The sequence below is a fragment of the Peromyscus maniculatus genome, chromosome 6 (genome assembly GCF_049852395.1).
Source record: "Peromyscus maniculatus bairdii isolate BWxNUB_F1_BW_parent chromosome 6, HU_Pman_BW_mat_3.1, whole genome shotgun sequence".
NCBI lineage: Eukaryota > Metazoa > Chordata > Mammalia > Rodentia > Cricetidae > Peromyscus > Peromyscus maniculatus.
This window is the reverse complement of record NC_134857.1, coordinates 77,734,587-77,761,922: the sequence shown is the minus strand read 5'-3', so window position 1 is coordinate 77,761,922 and position 27,336 is coordinate 77,734,587. Positions and strand designations below refer to the sequence as shown.

At 45.0% G+C, this 27,336-nt stretch overlaps 1 protein-coding gene across 23 annotated transcripts in view; it reads left to right on the top strand.

Moving 5' to 3' along the window:
- Pde4dip (phosphodiesterase 4D interacting protein) overlaps positions 1–27,336 on the top strand; it is a 199,746-nt gene that overhangs the window by 122,945 nt on the left and 49,465 nt on the right. For 21 of the 23 annotated variants that reach the window (XR_013052239.1, XR_013052238.1, XR_013052237.1 and 18 more), the window contains exons 1-13: positions 6,154–8,258; positions 14,722–14,865; positions 15,835–15,954; positions 16,155–16,247; positions 16,357–16,569; positions 17,821–17,979; positions 18,825–18,938; positions 19,111–19,248; positions 20,217–20,396; positions 21,429–21,623; positions 23,102–23,266; positions 23,415–23,496; positions 24,236–24,327. Coding sequence is in view for 20 of the 23 variants with exons in the window: in XM_076574644.1 (XP_076430759.1) it covers positions 7,149–8,258; positions 14,722–14,865; positions 15,835–15,954; positions 16,155–16,247; positions 16,357–16,569; positions 17,821–17,979; positions 18,825–18,938; positions 19,111–19,248; positions 20,217–20,396; positions 21,429–21,623; positions 23,102–23,266; positions 23,415–23,496; positions 24,236–24,327 (2,805 nt within the window). In the remaining 3 variants the exon portion in view is untranslated. Of the gene's footprint in view, positions 1–6,153; positions 8,259–14,721; positions 14,866–15,834; positions 15,955–16,154; positions 16,248–16,356; positions 16,570–17,820; positions 17,980–18,824; positions 18,939–19,110; positions 19,249–20,216; positions 20,397–21,428; positions 21,624–23,101; positions 23,267–23,414; positions 23,497–24,235; positions 24,328–27,336 lie in introns of those variants that run through there. The other 2 variants (XM_076574651.1, XM_076574649.1) reach the window with 1 other exon arrangement.

Sequence of the window (27,336 nt, the reverse complement as noted above, 5' to 3'; positions counted from 1 at the left end):
AATGTGGATACGGCGCACTGTAGATAAGAGGGAGATGGCAATCTGCCTTCCCTGTGGTAAATAACTTCAAGATTTTCTTTCAGCATGAAAAGATTCTATCATCCGTTTATTTTTTAATGCGTTCTTTGAGAATTTCATGTGTACAATGTGTTTTGATCATATCCATTCTGAACTCCTCCCCTTCAATTCTTCCCAAATCCTCATTTCTCCCACCCAATGACATTTCTTCTCCTTGTCTTTTTTTCATATAACTCACTGAGCCAAGAATCAGTGCTACCCAAATGCATATGACTACTGGAGCATGGTCAACCTAGCAGGGATCACACCCCTAAAGATAACTGACTTTCCCTCCCTCAGGAAGAGGCAGGCCCCTCCCCCTTTCCAGCTGGACTATTGACTGGCTTGAACTTGTGAAGGTCTTTCGCCGTGAGTTCAGGAGTGCAGTGGTCCTGTCTTCATAAATGCATGTGCTGTGGAATAATCCTTTCGTACACTGTGAACATGTGTTACTCTCACTGGTTTAATTAAGAGCCAACTGGCCAATAGATAGGCAGAAAGAGGTTAGGCAGGAGAGTGAGATTGAGAGAACACTGGGAAGAAGAAAGGCAGAGTCACTAGCCAGACACAGAAGGAGCAGGATGTATAGAAAATGAGATAACAAGCCATGAGCCACTTGGAAGTTCATGAACTGATAAATATGGGTTAATTTAAATTCTAAGAGCTGGTTAGTAAGAAGCCTAAGCTACTGGCCAAGTATTTATAATTAATAATAAGTCTCTGTGTGGTTATTTGGGAGGTGGCTGGTGGTACAGAAATTTCCACCAACATGCATGCTCATTGGCTCACATATCTAATACATATATAACAAGCCCTTTCGTTCACTTTTTTTTTTTTTTTTTTTTTTTTTTTTTTTTTTTGGTTTTTCGAGACAGGGTTTCTCTGTGTAGCTTTGCACCTTTCCTGGGACTCACTTGGTAGCCCAGGCTGGCCTCGAACTCACAGAGATCTGCCTGGCTCTGCCTCCCGAGTGCTGGGATTAAAGGCGTGCGCCACCACTGCCCAGCACCGTTCACTCTTACAGTGACTCTCAGATCTACCATACCCTTGTCATTTCTACACCAGAAATTATTACTCTACACATATAAATAGCTGTGATGGCTCTTCAGCAGATCATCCTGTAATCATCCAGAAACTCCCGACTTTGTATTCCATCTGTGGCACAGCCCAGTTTCCTAAAATAGTTCTCTTTGTTCGATTCTCTGCTCAAGTGCATGACATCATGTCCAAATTCTTTTGCTTTGGTCAAAATACTGTAACTAAATGCTGCTTGCTAAGGTCCTCCGTGACAGTGTGTTACACAGTTGGACCTCAATACCTGTGCATGAACAGCTGCAGAGGATTAGATGCAGAGAGATGCACATGGATGCTCAGCAATCCCCACTTTCTCCTTTACTTATAGGCAAAAATGTGTTCACCCCAACTTCCTAGAATAATACTATCTTCTTTCCTTTCTGACAGCTGTTTCACAGGCTACGCCTGCCTCCTCCAATGTTCTCAGTCCACACTGGTCTCAGTGTTTTTCTCCCACACCAGATTGTGTCTGTACCATTTAGTTAGGCATTTATTCTAATTACCTCTGCCTGAGGGCTCAGCAAAGCCAGAGAAAACATCGTCTGCATACATTCATGTTGACTGCCTTACATACTTAATACATACTCAAAGTTTTATTTATGAAACTAGTTATTTAACAACTTAATGCAAAAGGTTCTGATGTTTACTATCATAACTCAGATTCTGCTAAAATGCATGACTGCAATCTGTAGATATACCTGAAGTCTCCTGCTTTTAAAGCCCACGTTCCCAAATACTGCATTAATTAGTGGAAAGCATCACTGTTTCTAGTTTCCAGCACACAGAGACCATGTACCAGTTTGTGTGCTAGCACTAAGCCTAAACGGCTTTACTTGAACACTCTTTATTTCATCATCTTGTTCTTCTTTTGTTTGTTTGTTTCATCTTCTATTCCTGAACCATTTTTGTGGCGGGAAGAGCTTTAATTAATTAGAACAGTTAGGGCATCAAACCCAGTACAGCCGGTTTGGAACATGGGGGTTTCCCACCTCTCCTTCCCTTGGAAACTCCCTCCCAAGCCCGAATTAGATGTGAGACATAGCTTTGTTGCCATACAGTGGATACAAAAGTGGTGGTGGTGGGGGGCTCTGAGAGAGACTCCTTCGACTCTGATACCCAAACAGGGGTGGTGCCAACAACAAAACAACCAACAAAATGCCACCACAGCAATACTTGTCCACCACAATGGAAATATAGTCCTCCTTCCTTTTTTCCTTTTCTTTCTGATTTTTTGAGACAGGGTCACCCCCTGTTGCCTGGACTGACCTGGAACTCACAGTGTAAGCACAGGCTGGCAGTGCCATTCTGATCTTCCTGCCCCAGCTTCATGAGTGCTGGGATAATATGCTGGCAAGAGCCACCATCTCCAACTATGGTATAGTTTTTTAAATTCAACATTAATGTTGTGAATAGCTCTTTGATAGATTTTTTTTTTTCATTTATCTATCTGTATAACTTCTGGCCTTTTTTCTCTTTCAAAAATTATTTTATTTTTATGTGCATGTGTGTATCTATGCACCACGTGTGCAGTGCCCATGGAGATCAGAAGAAAGCAGCAGATCCTCTGGAACTGAAGTTACAGACGGTTGTGAGCCACCCTGTAGGTGCTGGGAACTGAACCTGGTCCTCTCTGAGAGCAGCCAGTGCTCTTAACACAGAGCCATTTCTCCAGCCTCCCAAGAACTTTGGATGTTTACTGAGTTTTTTTCTGAACCCAACTTAGTAGTTCTAGTTCAGTGACTTTTAAAATACAGCTCTCAGATAGCAGCATGAACAAGACTGGGGATTTGTTAGGAGGTCCAAGATTGGATAAATCTGTATTTTAATACCCGCCCCCCCCAAACATACACACCTCATTCTGATGGGATACTAAAGTCTGAAAACTGTTGTATTTTAAAAGTTCATATTGTCCATTAGGAATCTAAGGACCAGACGTAAGTGACGTCACCTAATGTTAGCTACCTAAGCAGTAAGCACTAAGTTACTAAGTGCTTGTGAATGTGCTCACCGGTCATTTTATTCTTTCTTTTTTAGAGATACGGTCTGAATGTAGTCAAGGCTAGCCTCCATCTCACTGTGTAGCTGAGGACTACCTTGAATTCCCTACCCTCTTGCCTCTATCTCCCCCAAGCTAAGATTGTAGGCATGAGCCTCCACACCCAGGTTGTTATCATTCATTCTCCTCAGGACAAACTACTGATACAGCCCAGTGATAACTCCACAATAAGAAACCCACTCTCAAGCTTTCTATTTGTGCATTCAGTAAGTTTTAGAAGTAATCATTCTATATTAAACCATCACAAAAATCTTCAGCCTCACCTTAATCACATACATTACTTCAGTCTTACATGCATGGGATGCACGTGCATGGAACTGTGTTTTCTAAATTTCATATTAAACAAGAACAAGACTTTTTTTTCATTTGCAATTGGGCCATTTACAGAATGTCTTCCAGACTGTGTTTTATCTCCCCAGTTTTTAAAGCTATTCTGTGCTGAAGTGGGGATTGTTTTCTGCTAAAGATTAAAAGCATTTAGGCAATGCATATCTACATTTTACATATCTATTTTAGTACCATATACTTAGATCAAATCTACAACTCTGAAAGTGCTCGATTTCATGAGTGTTGGAAGCTGCACAAACCCACGTACCCATCATTCAAGACATGGCAGAGAAAATCTTTACTGGCCCAGAAAATGTCTTTGTCTTCTGCCTTAGTTAGGGTTACTGTTGCTGTGATGAAACACCATGTCCAAAAACAAGGTGGGGGGAAAGGGTGTATTTCAGCTTACATGTCCACATTGTAGTCCATCACTGAAGGAAGTCAGGACAGGAACTCAAACAGGGCAGGAACTTGGAGGCAGGAGCTGATGCAGAGGCCATGAAGGAGTGCAGCTTCCTGACTTGCTTCTCATGGTTTGCTCGGCTTGCTTTTTTACAGAATCCAGGACTACCAGCCTGGGGCCAGCTCCACCCACAATGGGCGGGGCCCTCACACATCAATCACTAGTTAAGAAAATGCCCCAAGGCTTGCCTTCAGTCAGATTTTATGGAGGCCTTTTTCTCAATTGAGGATCCTTCCTCTCTGATAACTCTAGATTATTCCAAGGTCACATAAAACATACTCATTTCCAGTCCCCGGATATAACCATCATTAATTTGTATATCCCTATTTGAGCCTTTGTCTATATTGAGTTGCCCACACTATGTGTACATCATGCAAGTTACAAACATTTCCCTTTACTTTCAAGTTTTATGGCTTAGATCTAAGTAGAACCTGGTATGTTAAACTGGCACAGCCTTTGGCTTTACTTCTGGGGTCTTTTCCAAATTTAAAAGACATTTAGGGCTGGAGAGATGACCTAGCTGTTAAGAGTACTTGTTTCTCTTACATAGACATAGAGGACATGGATTCAGTTCCCACCACTTATATGGCTCATAACCATCTGGAACTGCAAGTTTCAGGTCCAGAGAAACCAACTCCCCCTTCTGAACTTGCCTGCATGTATATGCACCAGACACATATGTGGTGCATATACCTTTGTGCATATACATACATGCAAGAAAAATATTCATGCACATACAGTTTTTTTAAGCTAAATTTTTTTAAAGAAAATATTTAATGAAAAAAAAAAAAAACCCAGAAAGTTAAAGCTGATACCTGAATATTCGTTGGTCTAAATTCAAATGATTCATAGTCTATAAAATAATGTATCTTCAGTTAGTTTCTTCCACCCCATTTTGCTTCCTTCTAAGGAGCCACTGTTAACTACAAATTGTGATGAAGATGACCATAAGGATCATAAAATGCTAAATGTATTGTAATGTTTCTTCTAAGTTTTATTTTGAAACTTTAGGCTTCAAGATTTTTTGTTTTGTTTTGTTTTGTTTGTTGTTGGGTTTTTTTTTGGGGGGGGGCAGTGTTGAGCTAGGGTTTCTCTGTGTAGCTTTGCGCCTTTCCTGGAACTCACTTGGTAGCCCAGGCTGGCCTCAAACTCACAGAGATTCGTCTGGCTCTGCCTCCTGAGTGCTGGGATTAAAGGTGTGTGCCACCTTCCCCCCCCCACCCCCAGCTTGTTTTGTTTTAATCTACACTGAATTACCTTTTGACTATGATCAAGTGATTTTAAATACCAATGATCATGTTAGGTAGGGCTAGTTCTGGTATGATAACTCACTATTTTTCGATGTAATTTTGGAGTATTTTATCTAGGGGGGAGTAGAATGCTCTCTACATGTCCATCAGTTAGGGTGAGTCCAGAAACTCTTGTATATTTCAGATTGTTGCTCAGTTTCTTATGACTTTCAAGCTCACATACCTAGAGGATACAAAACTGCAGCTGTTTCCTTGGAATCCCATTTTATGATCTTGACTAGAGGATCAGAATCTGTGTCTTTAGGTGAAATTATATATGCAAAGTTACGTTGCAGACAAAGCTCCAGGATTTTGTTTAGGTGATTAGAATAATTACAACAGCTCGGGTCTCACAATGTTAGAATTCATAAGTCGTTAGGGACCTGAGTTTCTGCTCTGGGGGAAGTTCAAGCGGCTCCTGGGGACAGGGTTCCTCCTCTGGTATTTGCCTCTCAAGTCCGGAAGTGAATTCTTACCCACAACACTTTGTGTTACCTGCATCTCAACCAGCAGGTGTTCCACGTTCCCTTCCTCTGTGTGTGAAGTTCTGTACACAAGGGTGGGGGACTTAACTGCACGGCAGTAAAACCCAGGACTAACTATGCCAGTGAATTTCCAGCCCTAATTCTGAAGCACTTGAGTTGAAAACGTTCTCAAAGAAGCCTCTGTCTCCCCTCTCCATGTCGAAAAGGAGAATTCGTGATAATCTCGGGAGGCCTCTAGCTTGACAAAGCCCTTTCTCTTGTTATCTTTAAAATCTTGATTAACAGATGCAGCCACCCGGGAGTTTGCTGGACTCTCTCTCTCTCTCTCTCTCAGGTGCTTGCATTGTGCGCTGGCCATGCTCCACTCCCCACTCCATAAAAGGACCAAACACGTAGGCCAGCGAGGCCTAGCCGCCCATCCCCCAACACTGACACACTAGTCCCCATCCTTAGATCCATCCAATAGTAGGGAACGTTCAACCTTAGCTTGGCAGCGCCAAACTCGCTCTACCTGCCTCCTCCAGTTATCAGGCCCTCCCCACCCATCTCGGCCGCCTGGGGCCTTCTGACCCCAGAGCCAGAGTGAATTTAGGAGAGGAGGTGGGGCGGCGGCCCGAGAAGGCGGTGGCGCAGCGGTACCTAGTGGCACCGCCAGGCCACGTCCAGAGTACGTGGCACTGGGCCGTGGACCGACAGGGAGGGGACTGGGCTTTCTCCTCCCTGGGAGGAGCCTCCAGGCATCCAGCAGCGGAGATGGAGCCCTCGAAGGGATCAGGGCGTGCATTTGGTGAGATCTTATCAGAGTAAAGCAGCCAGGCACCCGCCCGACACCTGGTTTTCCACGCTCCTCTCGGCGATAAGCCCACGTTTATCGGGATAGCTGGAGAGGGCGGGGGCGAGGTGCTCGCCAGCCCGCATGCGCAGAGCCGCCGCGGTCGGACTACAACTCCCAGAGGCGTCACGGGGAGGCCGCCGGCCCCGGCGCCATCTTGAAATCTGATGCCTCCTCGCCCGGGCTTTGCGTCAGCCCGGAGCCTCTGCAACCGTCCGGGAGCCCTGCCTGCCCGCCCGGGAGGACGTAGAGGACACGGCGGCCCGCCGGAGAGACAGCTGTAGGGGGCCTTGGCAGCGTCGGCGCTCGGCTCGCATCCCGTCACTCAGCATCCCCCCGCCTCGGTGTTTCCGCGCCCGCCCCCTGACCGAGGGGCGGGGCTGGCCGAGTGGTACCCAGAGCCTGCGCGCTCCGAGGTGCGCCCCTACCCAGTGAGGACCCCGGGCAGGACCATGCCAGCCCCAGACAATCGAGGTGGGAAGAGGAACGCATCCCAGAGCCAGTGAGTCGCAGCTCGCAGCTGGGGCCGTTACCGAGACGCTCGGCCACCCTTCCCGGAGTAAAGATGAAAGAGATTTGCAGGATCTGTGCCCGGGAGCTGTGTGGTAACCAGCGGCGCTGGATCTTCCATACCACGTCCAAGCTCAACCTCCAAGTTCTGCTTTCGTACGTCCTGGGCAAAGATGTCACTCGCGATGGCAGAGCCGAGTTTGCTTGCAGCAAGTGCGCTTTCATGCTCGATCGCATCTATCGATTCGATACTGTTATTGCAAGGATCGAAGCCCTGTCTATCGAGCGCTTGCAGAAGCTGCTGCTGGAGAAGGATCGCCTCAAGTTCTGCATCGCCAGTATGTATCGGAAGAATAACGATGACTCTGGCGAGGAGATCAAGGCGGGGAGTGGGACGGTGGACATTTCCAGCTTGCCAGATATGAGGTACTCCGCACTGCTCCAGGAAGACTTTGCCTTTTCAGGGTTTGAGTGCTGGGTTGAAAATGAGGATCAGATTCAGGAGTCACACAGCTGTCATGGTTCCGAAGGCCCCGGAAACCGACCCAGGAGATGCCGCGGTTGTGCGGCTTTGCGGGTTGCAGATTCTGACTATGAAGCCATTTGTAAGGTGCCTCGCAAAGTGGCCAGAAGTATTTCTTATGCCCCCTCTAGCAGGTATTCGACCAGCATTTGCACCGAAGAACCAGCATTGTCAGAGGTTGGGCCGCCAGACTTAGCAAGCACAAAAGTTCCCCCGGATGGAGAAAGCATGGAGGAAGGGACGCCAGGTTCCTCGGTGGAATCTTTGGATGCTAGTGTGCAGGCCAGTCCTCCCCAACAGAAAGAGGAGGAAACGGAGAGGAGTACCAAAGAACTTCTGAAGTGTGACTATTGTTCGGATGAGCAGGCTCCACAGCCTTTCTGTAACCACAAACTGGAGCTAGCTCTTAGCATGATTAAAGGTCTTGAATACAAGCCCCTCCAGAGTCCCCGAGGGAGCAAGCTTCCAATTCCAGTGAAATCCAGCCCACTTGGAGCCAAGCCTGGCCATATCATGACAAATGGAGTTAGTTCCAGTTTCCTTAACAGGCCTTTGACACCTGTGAGCTATCCTTTGGACCTTTCAGACCTGCAGGAGCTGTGGGATGACCTCGATGACGAGTATCTGCCACTCCAGTTCCAGGTATCCATGATGGCTCCACGCGTGCCTTTCCGATGAGCTGCCCATAGGTTTCCCGTGATTTGATGAGTTTCAGGATAGTAATGTTCTAGGCTGGAAAAAAACAGGGTTTCTCTGTTTAACAGTCCTGGCTGTCCTGGAACTCACTCTGTAGACCAAGCTGGTCTCAAACTCACTGAGATCTACCTGTCTCTGCCTCCCAAGTGCTGGGAATAAAGGTGTGCGCCACCACCGCCCGGCCCATGTTGGCTATACTTTTTGCTCATGCCTCATTTAGTAAATGTGACTTACACTTAGGTAAGTTGCTTTTCATAAACCTTTTAAGCATTCTTTGTTGATTTTTCTATTGTCAAAATTGCGTATCTTTTACATACCAAAAGTCCTGTAGAAAGAAGACATTTCATTTCACTTATGGCACCAAAAGTCCCCCCACCCATTGATTTTTTTTACCATTTTTGTTTTTAGATTTGTGCATGATATCTTCCATTGTCTTTCTGTAAGAGAGTTAGCTTCCTGGCCAGTTCTCCCTGGAGCGTTAAGCTTTCCATCTCCCAGATGCCTCAAAATGGGTAGCGCATAGCATAGGGTAAAACCTGTTAATCTCTCGAAGGAACATCTGGGCAATGTTTGTTATAATAACAGTCATTTGAGAGTCAATGGTGACTTGTTCATGGGAGATATTTGGGAATTCAAATGTTGTCACTCATAAAGTTAAGGCGAAGACTGCACAGGCAGCTTTTCTACTCAGCCCTCCTGGGAGGTAGTTGTTAGTAAGAAAGGGATTCACTCACCATAGTCTTGACTTTCTTCATGACTGGAGAATGAACTTAATTTGAACTATTCATGTCCCCCTACATGACTACAGACCTCCCTTTTAAATTCAGCTATTTACAGGGACCAGGTAGCTGTTACTTTGTTTCCACAGCAACACTAAATGCTGGATTCAGTTAATTCTGTTCAACATCCTGGCACAATTGGCAAAGGTGGGCAATCTAGAAGTCACTGGGAATCTTAGTCCTCTGTCAACAGGGGTCCAGAGACTTACAGTCTGGTAATGAGTGAAGTCGAGAGTCCAATGAAATGGGATTTTTGAGACATAGTTAGGCTGCGTGTAAAATTTGTGTACCAATAAGAACTTTAGTAGAAAGCACAAGGAATGTTTTAAAATGTATGCAAAACCCTGCTTTCATCACATGCCTAGCACCTGGGTGCTTCCTTTCTTTCCTTAATGGAGCCTCACTTCTGTGTTTGGCCCAGTGTTTCTGTGACCAGACACAGATGCTACAAATTAAACGTGGTATTCTCATATTAGCATCTGAAAATAGGCTGGTCACGATGGGGAAATAAGTTGTTTTTTGTTAGTTTTCTTTTTGATTTGTAGATACAAGAACCTTGAAAGCAAACTTTTTCCTACAATAGGACCGTTCTGTTTAGCCATTTTGATTCCTTTGTTTGGTCCTCCACTTAACCCATTGTATGCGTGTTAACTGTCAGCATGACGATCCCTCCTGGTGGCTTTTCTTCCCTCCCCCCCTCCCCCCTACACCTCCTTCCTTATAGTAAGATAAACAGCAACAGTATATTTCTCTTGCTTACTGATGCTATGCAAATCATTTATTTGCCTTCTGTGGACCCTGGCTCTTCAGATCATCTGCAGAAAGGTTTGACGTCTTGTTCTGGGTAGTAATTTCCTTCTTTATTTCCTGACATAGAAAAGCTATGATAAGGGGGTGTGGCCCCTTAGTAAACAGCAATCCGCAGAGCTCTGGACCACTACAGGCTCCTTTCTGTCCAAATTCAAAGAGCACATCTTTGCTTCAAACCTTACAATGGCAAGGCCTGCTCCCTTGGGACTATTGTGAATTTGCCCCACTTAAACCTTTGCTGTATATTTAGGTAGATCAGGCCCTTTGGGAAATATAGACATTAGATACTAATCAAAGGTTGGGTCTTTAATTTTATGCTAGCCGTTGGATCTTGTTTGTCTCTGATGATTAACAGTAGGATAGGCGATTATAGCAGTTTGAGATCTGTGACTCACTATTAGGATTAGAACATGCCCGGAAAAATGCTGCCGATGCAGAGGTAAAAACAACTGCTCTTTAGCCTTGTGTTGTGTACACTAGGCCTGGACATCGCTCTCCTTTTCCAGATTGATGAAGCATGCATACTAACTCTGACTTGAAAGTAATTAATTTGAAAGGACATTGTGGTTAGGTCATGGTTGTAGAAGCCAAGTATCTGGGAATTACCCTAATGCTACTAATCTAAGGATCACCGACATCGGGCTGTGTTGAATCTTTCTAGGACCTATAAGCTTATGTGCTTGGTACTTCACAAGAACTTAGTACACAGTCCTGACTCAGAGGAGCTTATTAAATGGCCTTTGGGCTTCTCTGAAAAGGCGTTTTTCCATGCTATAAAAGAGTAAATTACGAAGAAAGGAGAAACAGACACCTCCCATGTCTTAAATAAGTCATTCACAGAATCAGAAGTTTCCTGTGATTCAGGCTGAGACGTTCACATGAGATGCAGATTCCTGGCCTGTGGCAATCTTCTGCCTCAGAGTTGCCCCTCCTGTATCCCTGTGTTTATACATGGAGGCGTAGAGACCACATATATGTGAATATAAACGTGGGCATGTAGAGAAACATATACAAGGAAATGGTCTTGCTTCCAAGAGGGCTGCTGAAGGATTAGAACATTGCCTGGGAAGTAGGAGACAGGCCTCTTTTAGTTTGGTTTGTTTTTATGGGTCTCATTCATTAAGCACAAACCTTTGATCCCTAAAATGTTCCTGACGGTATGGTGAGCTGTGGGTTCATAGGAATAAAAGCTGCATCACCAGCTGCAATTTAGTTTTCCCTGGACACTTCTGGACCTTTTCTGTCACCTGAATATCTTAACCCACCTTATGTAGCTTTCCGTTTCCTTGTATGTAAAGTGGGATTGGAATGGCTGGTTAGCGTGTGGCTTCCTTCAGAGCCCTAAGTTCTCCGATGTAAAGTGAATGACTAGGACTACCTTCCTGCCGTTTTAATAGTGAAACTGTTCCCTGATCCCAGCACTAGAGATTTGGGGCTTGAGCCTGAGGTCTTGTTTATGCTAGGTAAACATAACAGCTGCACTGTATCTCCAGTCCTGGAGTGAATTTCTTCAATTCTGCTTGCTGTGGTTGAGATTTCATATTTGTAGTGGACATGACTGGAGTTACTTTACACCGAGGAAACAAAAAGCCAGGTCTTAGAGAGGCTGCTCTACCACTGAATCACTGACAGTTTTCTTTGTCCGTTAGAATTGTAGGTATCCATTTCAGTCATCTCTTGTGGTATGCGTGTGACATCATTGCTATTGCTCCAGGGGAGGCATCTTTTATTCACAACAAATATCTCAAGTATTTCTGGGAGTCATCATCCTTGCTGCTTCTTCTCGGGCCTCCAGTTGTCTGGAGCCACAGCACATGAACGGTCCCAGACCCATCCACTTATCTTCTCACTGCTGTCTTTATGATCCAGCCACCTTTCACCTGCTTCCTGGCTGACCGCCTTTCTGCCGGGGCTTCCTAACTGTGCATCATCGACAGCGCAGCTGGAGCGAGCTTTTGAACATGTAAATAGGATTGCTTTTCTGCTAGAAAACACTGCAGTCAGGGCTGGGGGCAGAGCTGCCCGAGGCCCCGGGTTTGATACCCAGCACCATCAAAAATCAAATGTGAGTACATGAAATACTGCAGACACTTCTCATCCCAGTTCAGATGCAGCTAGCTGAATTATCCCCTAGACCTGGGCCATGTGTGCCTCCCTTAACACCTGACCCTGTTACACTGCCCCTTGTCCTATGTGTTCTAATAAGGCCCCCACCAGCCTGTACCCCTCTTGTCCACTTGATCCGTGGCTAATCTGAGTTGAAATGTACTCTAAGTGTAAAATAGACCTCAGATTTCAAATACTTAAAAATTACAATGTCTTATTTTTTATATTGATCACATTTGTAATGTTTTAAAAATATTAGCTTTAACACATTGTCAAAACTAAGTTCGATTTTTTAAAAATGTATTCAGGGAAGCTATGAGAAAATTAAAAATTACACCCGTGGCTCAGGCTGTATTTCTCTTGGAATATACCTTTCTAGACATACAGGCTTTTCTTTTCCCAGGCTCAGATTCCGTCAGCTGTTCTCTCTGCCTGGCTGGATCCTCTGTTGCTTTGGAATGACTATCTCTTGACCCCTTCAGATGTCCATTTGGGTACTGTCTCAAAAGGAACCCTCCTCTAGTTGATACAAAGTAACAGTCTCCAATTCTCCGTAGTACTTTCCTGTGTTACTACAAAGGAGGAACCACTAGCGGATACTCTGTATTTCCGTATTTATTGCGTAGCCACCAAATCCAAGTGCTGTAAAGTCTGCTTCAAGAGCAGTCACTTTTGTCCTATGCAGTTTTTTGTTTCCCTCCAACATAGTGTGTGCTCCTTAGTGCTCAACAGGTGTGTGTTGAGGGAGCGGATGAAGTTAACGAGCTGTACTGAGAGGCGTAACCAGGGTAAAGGGGCCCATTTCACCCCCATGTCTTCTCAAAGCAAACCTTCAAGTCCAGCTTCTAGAGGATGCTCTCAGAAGGCTGAGCGTTTTCATGAGTCATTAGTCAACTTTCAGAACTCTTCTGCTTGTTGTAATTTCCTGCCATGTGTTTATGTTTGGGACTATGTCTTAGTACCACTTTGATCATCTCACCTTTTAGGATTTGAAGGTTTTGTTTTATCAATTTGTTTAGTGGGGATAAAACAGCCTTTTAATGAGCTGCTCAGATAGAGCTATGGGCTTGTAAACAAGGTAATAAAACATCCTTATTTGTACCTGTTTTTCCTGACAGAATTAATTGCACCTTTCTCATTCTTAGCAGTGGTTTGAAGCTGGCCGCCATGGAGTAGGCTTGCAATCTTAGCAGTTGAGAAGCTGAGACAAAGTTGTGAGCTTGAGGCCAGACTGGGTTGTGAGACCATCTCAAAAGGAAAAAAAGAAAAGAAAAGAAAAGAAAGAAAGAAAAGAAAAATGGTGATTTGATGTGAGTGGTCAGTTACAAGATCACTCTGCTTAGAAAAGTAACAAAGTTGATATTTTGTATCCATTAGCCCCACTCATTTCCTCCCCTTTCCCCAGAACATTCTTCCTCACTTGCCATAGCCAGCTGCAAGCATCTCATCTTCATTATAGATCTAGATAGATTTTGTCTCTCCCAAGAATCTTTTTTATATGACCTGTCAAGATGAATAGTCTTTTGGTGTGACCACTTCCTCAAGAGACCAAGGCTGTTGGGATCCAGAGCTAAATATTTGCCTGAATTGTATTCCCCACAGAACCTCACACAGCGCTCTGTGTTTAGTGTTAGAAACCATGATAAACAGCCCTGGGGAAACAGAACACACCTGACTTCCTCCAGCCAGCCCCTTGCAGGAAGACATTTACAGGCAGCTGTAACCCCAGCCCCTGGAAGATGGTAAAGTTTGAGAGTGTGAAGAAAGAAAAACACGAATAGCAGTTCTTTGTTTTCCTGATGAGAAAGGGGCTGGCAGGGGAGGGAGGAGTTAACGCACCATGAATTCCTTAGGCAGCCAGTACTTTAGCTCCTCGTGATCTTCAGGTATAGTTTGATATGTAGTCCACCTTGTGCTCTTTAAGATTCAGTAGTCTTAGAAAGCACATGTCCTTCCAGACTGTTATGGTTATGTTTTTATTTTTATTTTCCACTCTTCATTTTTAATATTTTTGATTTATGGAGCCAAAAAAAAAAAAAAAAAAAAAAAAAGACAAAAGCCTCCCACGCTTCCTTACCTGGATTTACCAAGTGTTACTGCTGTTTTGCCACATTTTGCCTTGCAAACAAGTGAGAATTATTAATAGTTATAGAGATTTTCCATTTGCTCTAGATACTTCCATATGTATTTCTTAAGAACAAGGGCATCTCCTATCAACAGTAGTATAAATTAAGAAGATTTGGTGACCAGAAATGCTGTTTTCTGGATGGCCCATATTTAAAAAAAAGGGGCTACAGGTTTTCCAACAATACAAACAGGCTTGTTATAGGACAGGTAATTGGAATATAACTTTGACCCTTCGATGTTTGTCTTAATTTCCTGGTTAGACATAGAATGAAATAGAATGAAGCAAATATTTGATTGACATAATCCTGTTCTTTTTTTTAAGTGCCTCTTCTCTTTAAATTCCGAGTTATTTGCTTTACCCGACAAAGCAGTGTTTGTGAGAATGGGTAGAGAATGACAATTAGTAGGGATGGCGTCTCAGATAATTGGAAACCATAGTTGCTGAACAGATCACCAGGTGACTTCCGGAAGACAGTCCTACTACTTGCTAAGAGTGCGCTCTGAGAAAGGAGGCCCAGTCTGAACATGGAAATCAAATGGGTCATTGACTGCATTCACTCAGTGTGCTTGTCTCTGCTGTCTCCCAGCCCCAGCCTGAAAAGTTATTCAAGCAACAGAAGCTGAGCTCAGAGGAGACCCCTGTCACCCAGGCTGTTATCAGTAAATCTGCGTCTGATTCCCACGCGGAAGAGCTCCAGGACAAAATCCAGCAAACAGAGGCCACCAACAAGGTATGGTCAGAACTGGCTCTAGCCCAGCTCCGTCATCCTGAGTAGGACTTGGGAGGTGAATACTGTGGCATCCCCAGTTCTCTGGGGAACAGTTGATTTCAAAGTATAGTTCTACACTTTCATCTTTATTTCCTTCCTTGTATGTGTGAGTTGTGTGCGTACAGGTAGTCCACATGCATGTGGGTGCACGTGGACTAGAGGTCAGTCTCAGGTACTCTTCCCCAGGAACTATCTACCGTGGGGTATCTGGGAGACGTAGTCTTTCACTGGGACCCGGGGCTTGAAAATTAGGCTAGGTTGGTTGGCCAGCAAGCTCAGGGATCCATCTGTTCTCACCTTCCCAGAGTTAGGATTACAAGCACACACCTTTTTATGTGACTGCTGGGGTCAAACTCAGATCCTCATAGCTTGCTCAGACCTTCCCTTTGTTTCTTCTCAGGATTTTAGCTTGTTCCATGCGTACCCCAATTCCTGCTGCCATCTAGGAATGAGATTAGACCCTCTATGTAATCCTTAACTCTATATACTAAGGCTCTGAGACCAGAAGTCCGTGCTCTTGATTTTAGTGTGTCTTCTTATTCCTATATAGTCCGTAGATTTAATATCTGCTTACAAGGCAGTCGTCCCAAGGGGGCTCCTGAAAATCTGCTCTAGTACGCGTTTATAGTAGCCTGTCCTATACCAGGCAGCAGGCACTCCTTGGTCCTATGGAAGGGCCGGAAGAATAGTATGGCTTTTGACAGAGAGAGTGTGCAGCCCATGAGAACTGAGGTGTTTGAGCACTGAGGGAAGCAGTTCATATTTGCTACTTCTCTTCGTGTTCAGACTCTCATGGTTACTATGCACGGGGAAGAAACGAGACAATATGCCCTGAGACTTTCTCTAAACCCCACATGTACAGGACAGTTTGATGGCCCTCGAGGTTAAAAACCATCATGGAGCTAACGAGAATTTTTCTGCTGACTTCAGATTCTTCAAGAGAAACTGAATGAAATGAGCTGTGAACTAAAATCTGCACAGGAGTCGTCTCAGGAGCAAGATGTGACAATCCAGAGCCTCAAGGAATCGCTAAAAAGCAGGGAAAGTGAGGTAAAATGTTATGTAATCACAGAGCTGTGGGAAATAGTTCATTCTGTGGAAGTGGTAAGTACTTCTGCGAGACTAGCAAACCTGTCCCCTCAGTCAGTATTTTGGAATGATTCTGTTGCTGGCGTCTGTGCAGGAGAGACAAGGTAATTTGTTATGTGTAGTTGGCCACCATCAGCATGCTATCCCTCTCTCGTTTCCAGACCGAGGAGCTGTACCAGGTGATCGAAGGACAGAATGACACAATGGTAAAGCTCCGTGAGATGCTGCACCAAAGCCAGCTTGGACAGCTCCAGGTACGTGAGGGCTGTAGGCGGCGGGAGTGGCGTCCCCTGGGCTGCACAGTTCTCTCTGCTGCTCCAGGCCTTGTGATTGTGGTTATGACTATGGTTCTGCCCTTTTCAGAGCTCAGAGGGCGCGGCCCCAGCTCAGCAACAGGTGGCCCTGCTTGATCTTCAGAGTGCTCTGTTCTGTAGCCAGCTTGAAATCCAGAAGCTCCAGAGGCTGGTGCGCCAGAAAGAGCGGCAACTGGCCGATGTCAAGAGGTGCATGCAGTTTGTAGAGGCTGCGGCCCGGGAGAGAGAGCAACAGAAGGAAGCTGCTTGGAAACATAACCAGGTAAATCATTAACCGTTTGGTGGCTCCCGAGGCTGACTTTGCCCCTACGGTCACTTTTAAGCAGCACAGTGTGTGCTGAACCTGAACCCCTGAATCATTTGCTTAGTCTAATCTGGTTCCGTATTTGTTGCCCGTGGGTCAAGTACCAGGTGAGCAGACTGTGTCCTGGAAATACAAAGGTGAATATCAGAGACTCTGCCTCTTCAATTACTTAGTTTAATAGGAGAGGCAGTCAGGTGGCAGTTTCAATAGGGCGAATACGGCCAAAAAATGCAGCTTTATGTTCCTGTGTCTAGGAGGGGTCCAGGGAGGAAGGCATGGGAAAGCTTCATGGAGGAGGAGGTATCTGCTGGCCTGTCATTCTGAAAGTGTACAGGCAGCTGGCGCCGGTGAGATGGCCCAGCAAGTCAAATGCGCTTGCCTCACAAGCAGTGGAGCCCCAGGACCTCTGCTGGAAGGAGAAAACCAACTCCTGAACATTGTTCCCTTGGACCTCCACACATGCACACCTGCACTCATATGCATCACACACACACACACACACACACACACACACACACACACACACAATAAGTAAATAAATAAATTGAATTGAAAAAGTCATTAGGTAAAGTAGGGAGGGGCATTTACATGTATAATTAGCATGTAAGCATTTTACCTCTATCTTGTTAGCATGGAGCACATGCTATATCTCCTACTTTAGTAGTTCAGAAATTAATTATGAGCCCTGAATTATTTCAGATATTTTTCAGGGTTGAGGTGTAATGAAAATTAAGAAGCTGAATCCTTTCGGGAGGAAGATGGTAGCAGCTCTGAGCTTAGTAAAGGGCTCCGGGGTACAGTGCAGACTCTCCCTTAGCAGACTGCTGAGCTCTCCTTTCAGATCAGAAAACGAACACTGAACTACGCTGTCAAATCGACTTTCTACTCCATAACTTTCATAAGCTTTCATATCCTATTTGATTTATACCCTATATACGTTTCTATATCAATTTAAATAATGATTTTTTTTTTTTTGCTACTTTATATTTCATGCTGTAGTTTTTGTCTGTCTTGTTTTGTTTTGGGGATGAGATCAAAATGTGTTGCCTAAGCTGGCCTTGAATTTGAGATCCTTCTGCCTTGGGCTCTCTGGAAGCTGGGATTATAGACAGGGGTCATCATGCCCAGCTTGTCTTGACAGCATTAAGACCTTCATACCTGATGATCATGTGAAGAGGTTAGTTTAAAAAGAGGGTATATTTATTTCAGGAATTACGGAAAGCTTTACAACACCTCCAAGGAGAATTGCATAGTAAGAACCAACAGCTTAATACCCTAGAGATGGAAAAATACAATGAGATTCGAATCCGGGAACAAGACATTCAACACCTACGTCAGAGTCTGAGTCTCAAAGAGCAACTGTTTCAGGTGAGTTCTCCAACCAAAGCCAGCTTCTGGAGCTCTCAGGTGCCCACCTCAAGGCCTGCCTTGTGCCTCGTGTGTGAGTGATGGAGCTGGAAACACGTAAAGTGAGTAGAACATACAATCTGTGAAGCAGCTACCCAGCAAGTACCTAGCTCTGTGTGCAAACGTAAACTGCGTAGGCAGTATTCAGCACACAGAACACCTCTGAGGCAGACATTCTGCTTCCTGAGACATGACAGAAGATATGAACTTCTACAGAATTCAACGACAGAGTGAAAATGTTAGGGGAATATGGGGCACTAAGAGGCGTGATCAGTTGTTACCCACTCTGAGCTTTCAGGATATTGAATTGCTTAAATTTCAGAGCATATGATTTTTATGTACCATTGTGTATAATTCCCACTCCCTCACAGGACCCATGCCACATCTTCATTTGAGAAGTATCTTTTTGTTGTATTTGGTTTTGTTTTGTTCTGAGACAGGGTCTGAGAATGTGGCCCTGGTTGACCTGGAGCTCTGTAGCCGAGGCTGGCCTCTAACTTACAGAAATCCACCTGCCTCTGCCCCCTTATTGCTGGCACCACAGGAATGCCCCACCAGGCCTAGCTCAAAATCCTTGCTGAAATCTTTACTGACACCTTTAGGCAGAGTCAGGCAGCGTGTTCTGTGTTTCCGTGAGCAGACTAGTTCACCTGCTAGTCTGTTTGTTGCAGAATCATTAACAAGTTACATATCTGTTATCTCTGAGCATTTTGTGTATATGTGCTAAATAACAAGTTCCTTGAAAAACAATGAAGAAATTCAGCTAAGAGGTAAAAGGATAAAGGAAAGTACTTTTGTCTCATTAGGAACTTCAGGAGCTCCTACGGTATCGAGATAACCCAGACAAAACTCCAGAAACGAATGAGCTGTTGCTGGAGAAAATGCAGCAGCAGATACAAGCCCAAGCTGCTGTTCTGGAGGTACGCAGCCAGCTCCCCCATGCCTCTGCCGGTGGCCTGGCCACACTCAGTGTCTGAAGGACTGCGTGGGGGCTTCAGTTTTCTGTTCGTTCACATTTGGGACCGACTTGATTAAAGGTGATAGTTTAGGAATTAAACTATCCGGAATTTAGGAGCCTTATTTTCCTTGCAGCGGGCTCTCGAGGAAAAGTTCTCCGCTCTAGAAGAAAAGGACAAGGAATTGCAGCAGCTTCACCTAGCTGTGCGAGAGCGAGATCATGATTTAGAGAGGCTGCGTAGTGTCCTGTCCGCCAATGAAACCACCATGCAAGTAAGAGCCAAATCCACCTTGCTCTCCCCGCTCCCCGCCCCCCCACCTCCCCATTGCCTTCTGGGCCTGAAGCCTCAGGTTCGAAGCATTGTTCTCTGAGACCCAGAGTTTCAGAACCAAAGAAAAGCGGCAGCATTCTCTCTTTCCACCACCGGGAGCCGAGAGGGAGGCTTCGAAGCTTTATGTTGTGGACCTAGAGGGGGTTAGTGCATGGAGATTGCTGTGTGCGTGGTTCTGACTTCTCATCCTTGTCTAGTAATATGGAAGTGCGCATACGCTTTCCCGTGAGCACTGCTGTGGTAATGTGTATGCACGCACACTTTATATTGTATTTTTCACATTGATGTTCTATAGATATCAGTGTATTATGTGACCGCTTGTTTTCTTTCTTTCTTTCTTTCTTTCTTTCTTTCTTTCTTTCTTTCTTTCTTTCTTTCTTTCTTTCTCTCTCTCTCTCTCTCTCTCTCTCTCTCTTTCTTTTCTTTCTTTCTTTCTTTCTTTCTTTCTTTCTTTCTTTCTTTCTTTCTTTCTTTCTTTTTTTTTTTTTGATATAGGGTTTCTCTGTGTAGCTTTGCACCTTTCCTGGAACTCACTCCATAGACCAGGCTGGCCTCGAACTCATAGAGATCCGCCTGGCTCTGCCTCCCGAGTGCTGGGATTAAAGGCGCGCGTCACCACCGCCCAGCGACCGCTTGTTTTCTTAACATACACTTTTAGCTTTTTTTTTTACATACTTACTTTAGATGCTGTCTAGCTTCCATCTGTCAGTTCTTAAAGAAGCCATTCACTTTTTCTCGAGAGAAACTCTCCCCATCCTATTTATCATGCATTCTATATTTACCTCTCTATAAACCACATTAAAGAAAAACGCCGGTTTGACATTCTGTGTTTTCTCCTCTTACAAATCTCTCCTCCTGAGGAGTGTGGGGTGCCCCTTGGCCTTACGTTTGCTGTGTCTGTCCCTGTAGAGTATGGAGGGCCTCCTGAGGGCCAAAGGCCTGGAACTGGAGCAGTTAACTGCCACCTGTCAAAACCTCCAGTGGCTGAAAGCAGAATTGGAAACCAAATCTGACCACTGGCGGAAGGAACAGGAGAGCGTCCTTCAGCAGCTGCAGACATCTCTGCACAGCAAGGACAAAGAGGTGGAGGTAAGACCTCAGTAACTCCAGAGCGTGGGCTCGGGGATGCTGGACACAGCCCCAGGCCGCACCCCCCAACCCCCCAGGCCGCAGGAGCCAGCGACCCAAGGCTTCAACTATATCCTGTGCCTGGGCGAGTAGCTACCTTTCCCTGGGAATCCTCTTTACAACTGTAAACATCACATGTCATTTATCGTTCTCAGAGAAGCTGTCTGAGAATTAATTAGATCTAAAAATACATCTGCTTCATAACTAACCTGTATTATAATAGTTACGATGTACTTGCTGGGCCAGGCATCATTTTAAGAGCTTAAGGGAAATGAACTTCGTGAATCTTCCCAAGTTCATGAGGACATACTCTGCTTTCAAAGCAAAGACCTAGACGTTTGAGGTTAAGTAACTTGTCAGAGCAGCGTAGCAGAGGCGCAGGGTTGCCTCTGTCCAGGCAGCAGGGCTCCACGGTTTTAAGCACCAGGCTGTACTTCTGCGTAGACCAGGAGCTGTAGTGGCATTACTCTCCTTACGGGTACAGTTCCCTTGGTCCTCTTTTTTTTTTTTTTTTTTTTTTTTTTTCCAGACAGGGTCTTGCTTGTATCCAGGCTGGCTTCAAGCTTGCCTCCTCCTCCTACTTGAGGCTTGGGCCTGCAGGGGGCATGTGCCCCCTTACCCTCACTCCATTCCCTTAGCCCATGGCTCTGTCCTCCCCCTCCAAGGTTACATACACTGCAGAGGAAGTGAAGGAGCTCAGTGTTCCTTTGCTCCACCCGCCATTAACTGTCACGTGCCCAAGCATAAGGAAAACTTTCAGAAATCGTGAAAGCTGCCATTCTAGGCGTTTTTCTATATTGTTTGTATTCGTTCACCGAGTATATATATCTAGCCTTCCAAGTCGTGGGCCTGTGTTAGGTGTGGGGAAACAAATGATAAGGCATTATAATGTTCCCAAGAATCTTATCGTTACGATGGGTTCCTTCAATCCTTTCAATATGTGGTAGAGAAAATTCTGTCCTCCAGAAATTTGTACCTTCCCTTTCCCATTAGGATCTCAGGGCAACATTACTCTGCAAACTCGGACCTGGCCAGAGTGAGATAGCTGAGGAGCTGTGCCAGCGCCTGCAGCAGAAAGAAAAGATGCTGCAGGACCTTCTGAGTGATCAGAATAAACAAGCTGTGGAGCATGAACTGGAGATCCAGGGGCTGCTTCAGTCGATGAATACCCGGGAGCAGGCGAGCCAAGTAAGCGCTGCTGTGAAACCAGACAAGGGTCCTGTGATACTCATGTCAGCAGATAGGAAGTGTGGGGCTGGCGACCCGGGCTCACTCTCTACAGTCAGCTTGGCTTCTTTCCTTCAGTGTATGAACTACAGCTGTTCATCAGCCAGAATGAAAGGGTTAGAACATTGCATCTGGAAGGTGGCCTACACAATGCATGTATCCATTATTTTCACTTTCTTAATCTTCTGATTGCTTTGGAGAAAGGAGAATGGAATTCTGAAGTATTATCTAAGTTATCAAGACTTGAGTGATCGTCCCTATCTCAAAAGAGTCCAAATTTTACAAACTGAAAATGCAAGTTTTTTTTTTTTTTTTAATTTTCATTTAGAAATTGTGATGGGAGCTCAGCTCTTCATCTAAACAATTGGTTTCATCCCACAGAAAGTTGGTGCTATCATCCAGCTAACAGGGTTCCAATTCATTATCTCAGCGCCCCTGAAAGTTTACAGTTACTATTTATTGTGTGTGTGCCTGGGTACACATCATGTATGAGTAGGCACGTGTGCCGTGGTGCATTGGTGGGGATCAGAGAGCAGCTTCGTGGAGCTGGCTCTCTCTTGCCACCTTTACACGGGCTCCAGGGATCAAAGTCAGGCCCCCGGCCTTGTATGGGAAGCGCCTTCACCTGCTGAGCCATCCTGCCAGCCCTGAGTTCGTGTCTGTACATTAATGGTCACAGATAAGTTCTAGGTCTTCCCCTTGTATTGTCGTCTTCTTAGAAAACTGGCAGAAAGAAGCTAGTTTGAATATTTAAATTTTTCTATTGGTTGATAGTTTCATACATTTACATAATGTATTTTAGTCATTTTCTCCCCCATTCTTTTTTCCTCCATCCCCATTCCCACTGAGACCCTTTCCCCGCCTCCTGCTTTCAAGTCGTTTGTGTGTATGAACAATGAGTCTAATTGGGGTTTCTTGCCTAACCATGAGTGGGAGGTTAATTACTGAAGCAAAGGCTATTTACCAATGCTACACCACCAAAGAAATGGTACCTCACCCTCCAGTAACTATTGGCTGTCAGCAGGTCTCGGGGAGGCTCTGAGGCCCCTCCCCCATCTGTGATAGAGTGTTGACAGGCCCATCCTTTTTTATTTTTTCCTTTTGCTTACTCTCTTGGGGTAATTTTTTTCTTCTACTCTTTTCCTAAACTATTAAAATATAACCTTTTTATGAGAATGTGATACATGCATGCCATCTCTTTTTATCACATTCGCCCTTCACTCTTCTGAGAACCTGCGGGTGATTGACAACCACCCGTAACTCCAGTCCCAGAGGACCTCCTCCTGCCCTCTGCAGGCACTGCACACACGTGGGACACATGCAGGCAAAACACTCATGCACATAAACTAAAAAGAAATCTTCAGAGAAATTTGGAAATCAGTTTTATTTACGGCTATGACGTCTTTCTAATAATGTTCTCTGTGATTCCTTGTTACCAGGCTGCTGCAGAAAAAATGGCTCAAGCCTTCCTGGAGAGAAACTCAGAGTTACACGCCCTGCGCCAGTACCTGGGGAGAGACCTCATTCCCTTCCGGGCACTACTCTTAGACCAGCAAGTTGAAGTGACATCCATCAGCCCCGACCTTGGAGAGCAGGCTGATCAAGTAAGAGTAGACTCACATGGGTATCCACGGCGACTGCATTGCCTGTTTACTTTTGAGGCGGCAATTGCAAACTGAGACTGTTCCAAGTCTGTCCTTGTGATCATGGTCCCCGTGTCTTTCTAAACCCCACAACCGTTCCACTTTTCAGAGCTCTATGCAGATGCCCTCCAGAGATGAAAGCGCTTCACTGACTGCTAAAGAAGATGCCAGCGTGCCCAGGCCCACGTTAGGTGAGGGCCGGTTCTGTGTTGTGAAGACTCCCTCTGCTGTTCCTGCTCCATTGCTGTGTAGTAGATTTGGCCAGGACACATCATGATAGTTCCAAAAACCAGTTTGGATTCCCCTGAAATCCAGAGACACATCACTTCCAAGAAAAACTGCCCAAACTTTACATGGAACCTTTTTAGTTCTTTTCTTTAACTCATTGTCAAACCAACTTACATATTAAAAACTCAGTGTTAACTTCAGAAATTAAATATATAAAAAGGTGGACTCAGAAGGCCCATCCAGATCCCTGTTTCTCTCTCATTTCTGCTCACTCACTAAGGGTAATACGTTTCATTTCTGGGTTGTCCTCCTTCCTGTGTATGTTTTTAAACAATAAGCAGACAGTTTACATGTGCATATGGATGGGTGTATCATTTCCTTCTTCCCCTGGTAAATGTTCTTTTACATCTATATTTAGTATCCTTGAAATCCAAATAAGCTCACTCACTTCATTCTCAATCTTTCTCAGCTGTGTAGTGTAGTCTGCTGGCTGAACGTGTGGTAGTCTATTCCATTCCTTCTCTTTAGCATGTGGGTTGATGGTAGGGTTTCCATTACAGACAGTGCTACAGACTAAAGCAGGTGCATGTATGTATTTTTCAAGTGCTGGGGTGTGTTCTTAGCGTAAACCTCTCAGAAACAGGGCAGCACGGGTCACAGCATGTTTCCGTGACTAAAAGTAGTGTTGTGTGTTCATCTCAGGAGACTCGGACACAGTTGCAGGGCTGGAGAAAGAACTGAGTAATGCCAAGGAGGAGCTCGAGCTCATGGCTAAAAAAGAAAGAGAAAGCCAGGTAAGTTTGCCAGTCAAGACCAGTCCACGAATTTCTATTGTTTCTTTCAAACTGGTTTATGTTTTAAACGTTCCAACTCTCCATGTATAATATCTGGCTCCAAATGCAAGATAGGCCTTCCTTCTTTTTGGAGAGGAACACAAATTGTTGCATATCTTCGTCACCTCGACAAGATGCTCTCACTGCCGTGGAAGCATCAAATCTCTTTGCTTGTTCCTCCTACTGGTAAGTAAAATAAAATAATTGTGAAGCACTTGTGCAAAACAGAAGTGTTGTGTAATTCCTGCCTAAAATGATGACATCAGACGCATGAAGTTTGCAAACAGTAAACAAGAGGCGGGTGAGCGTGAGCAATACTGTGTATTGAGCATTCTTCACATGCACTGTGCTAGTCAAGTGACCACACTCACAGCTCCACGTGAAGTAGGTGGTGTCATCACAAATAGGAAATAGCAGTTTTTTAACACCGATGTGGGGGCTCATCATGCCAGATTGAGGTTTAAAGTGCTCTTCACACCCCAAGTGCTTCCTAAGAAGTCTTTTCCTAGAGCAGGTATCTTCCCCACCTTCTGTGTTGGACTCTCCCTGCCAATGGAATTTTAATCCACTTTTTTAGAAGATGTTTCAGCCTTCCCATTGCAACCAGCTGCATGTCCAGCTAGGATGCAGAATAGAAGACAGCGTAGGGCTGAGCCCAGAGGGACAGACTGAACTGAAGACGTACGTGTAGCTGCCACATCCGGTCAGCTCAGTGAGTGTCCTGGACTCCTAGGGTAACGTTAGGAAGCATCATGACTTGATGTCTAATGTAACGCAGATGTCCGGATCATACCTCTTGATTTTGTTACCGTAGTTCTTTTCTTACGGACTTGTATTATATAACTCGGTTTTGAAAACACAAGTTATGCAGTATTTGAGAACTTTCAATTTCAGAATGGCCCAGTCGCCCTCCCTGCTCTGGTTCCTCTGTAGCTGTTACATGATTATTCACGTCAGGTATTAGGGTTCCCACATGCTTTCCACTTTACTCATGCATTTCCAATCTAGAACAGTGTTCCTTTTTGCTTCTGTCCTGTTTTGAGGGTCATAAATCGCAGGGGCCGTGACTATGTGTTTTGAATAAATGATACTTTCCATTGCTCAGCTTTATGTATCCCTAATCAACTGCTTACTTCTCAGCTCAATACTGTTACATATTCCCTCTAATACTGGGTACTTACTAACAGCCACTGGTTTCACTGGTTTTCTGCCACATGCCAAGCATTTTGAAGATGTTTTCTGTAGTTCTTGGTGGCCCTGGAAATACATATTCTCTTTTACCGATGCAGAAACTAAACCTCAGTGTAAAAACTTGGTCAGCAGCTGGTGCTAGGATTGAAAACCTGTGTCAGTCTGTCTTCAGACCTCAATCATGCTGCAAGAATATTTTCTTAAGTTTACCATTTTTTTAAAATTATGTGTATAGGTATTTTTTTCTACCTGTATGTCTATGCACCATGTGTGTGCCGAGAGCCTGCAGAGGCCACAAGAGGGCATCAGTTCCCCTGGGACTGGGGGTACAGATGATTGTGAGCTGCCACGAGAGTGCTGGGAATCAAACCTGGGGCATCTAGAAGAACAGCCAGTGCTCCTAACTACTGAGCCGTCTCTCTAGCCCTATTGTTTTCTTTAATACTGCAAATCCTGAGATATGTAATTATAGTAATCTCCGAGGGGGGCCCAATAGTTGTCCATAGCTCTGAACAACCTGAAAAATAAAATCAGCAGCAGACACTATCAACTTTATTATTGGTAAAGTCTCAGGTATAGAACTTGCTGCTAGCACCAACTAGGCCCTGAGTTATTAGGATCGACTGGTCCAGTCAGAGGCATCTTGGCCTGAGGGAAGCAGGGGTAAAAGCAAGCCTTCCACAGGCAGCTAGCTGTCTGTGTAGAGGACTGGCAGGGGAAAGCCAAGCTGCCTGGTTTATTCTGCCACCACATACTGTCTTAAAATAGGCTTTTCAAAAGTTTACTTAAAATAACTGGCCATTGCCATAAAGACTATATGGATGTACAATACCCATCAAAAAGACATTAAGCCTGACAGCCTGATTTGTCTTCCCTGACTTCCGCACTACGCATGAACTACTTACTAACTCTGTGATTTTAAGTTAGTTCCTTAATTTCCCCTGGCCCAGCTGTCTTGTTTATACACTGAAGGGTAGAAATCATCTTAACTATAATTGAAAAGAGGTTACATCCTCCGATCTGGGGGAGGATTTTTGTGCCAGTTCCTTCATGAGACACATTCTCTAAGCCAGAGCTAGAACTAGGGGAACTAGGCATGAGATGGGTGCAGAATCAACAGGGTCCTTCCCTGGATCTGTGTCATTAATTCCTACTAGGGCGATAGCAGACATTACACAAATGAATAACTTAAATGTTGTACTTATAGATGATAAGATAGCATGCTGTAGAAAGTGTCAGGGAACAGTAACACCAATGGGGATCACCTTAGATGAGTGAAAGGCTTTCTTGAGCAGGCTGGTGGTACCTGAGAGAAGACAGCGGCCCTGGGAAAGATACTGCAGGCTGACGGACGGCCCCTAGTCAGCACAAAGCCCGGTGCGCTGCAGTCAAGTGGCGGGTGTTGAACTAGAGGGGCCAGATCGGCAGGTGTGTTGAGACAACTAAATACAAGCAGTGTATTGTGTGCCTGGGACGTAGCAGGCACACCGTGAATGTTAGCAGGGGTAGTTGTTACCGTGGAGTTTCTGGGCTTGGTTATCATCCAGTTTCTCGTCTGGGGGAAAGAAGACGTAACACTGAAAGCTTGGTGCCCACAGTGCTAACTGGTGGAGAGGCTCCTCTGTGGTGGCAGCATGCTCTTCACCAGGAGGCATGTCGTTTGGTGACCCCTGGTGGTGTCAGCCGCTGGATGTGCTCAGTACCTTAGTAATTCGTTAAGGGGTATAAAATGTAGGCATCCCAAACCTGCCATATTTTCATGTATTAGCTGAAGTATTT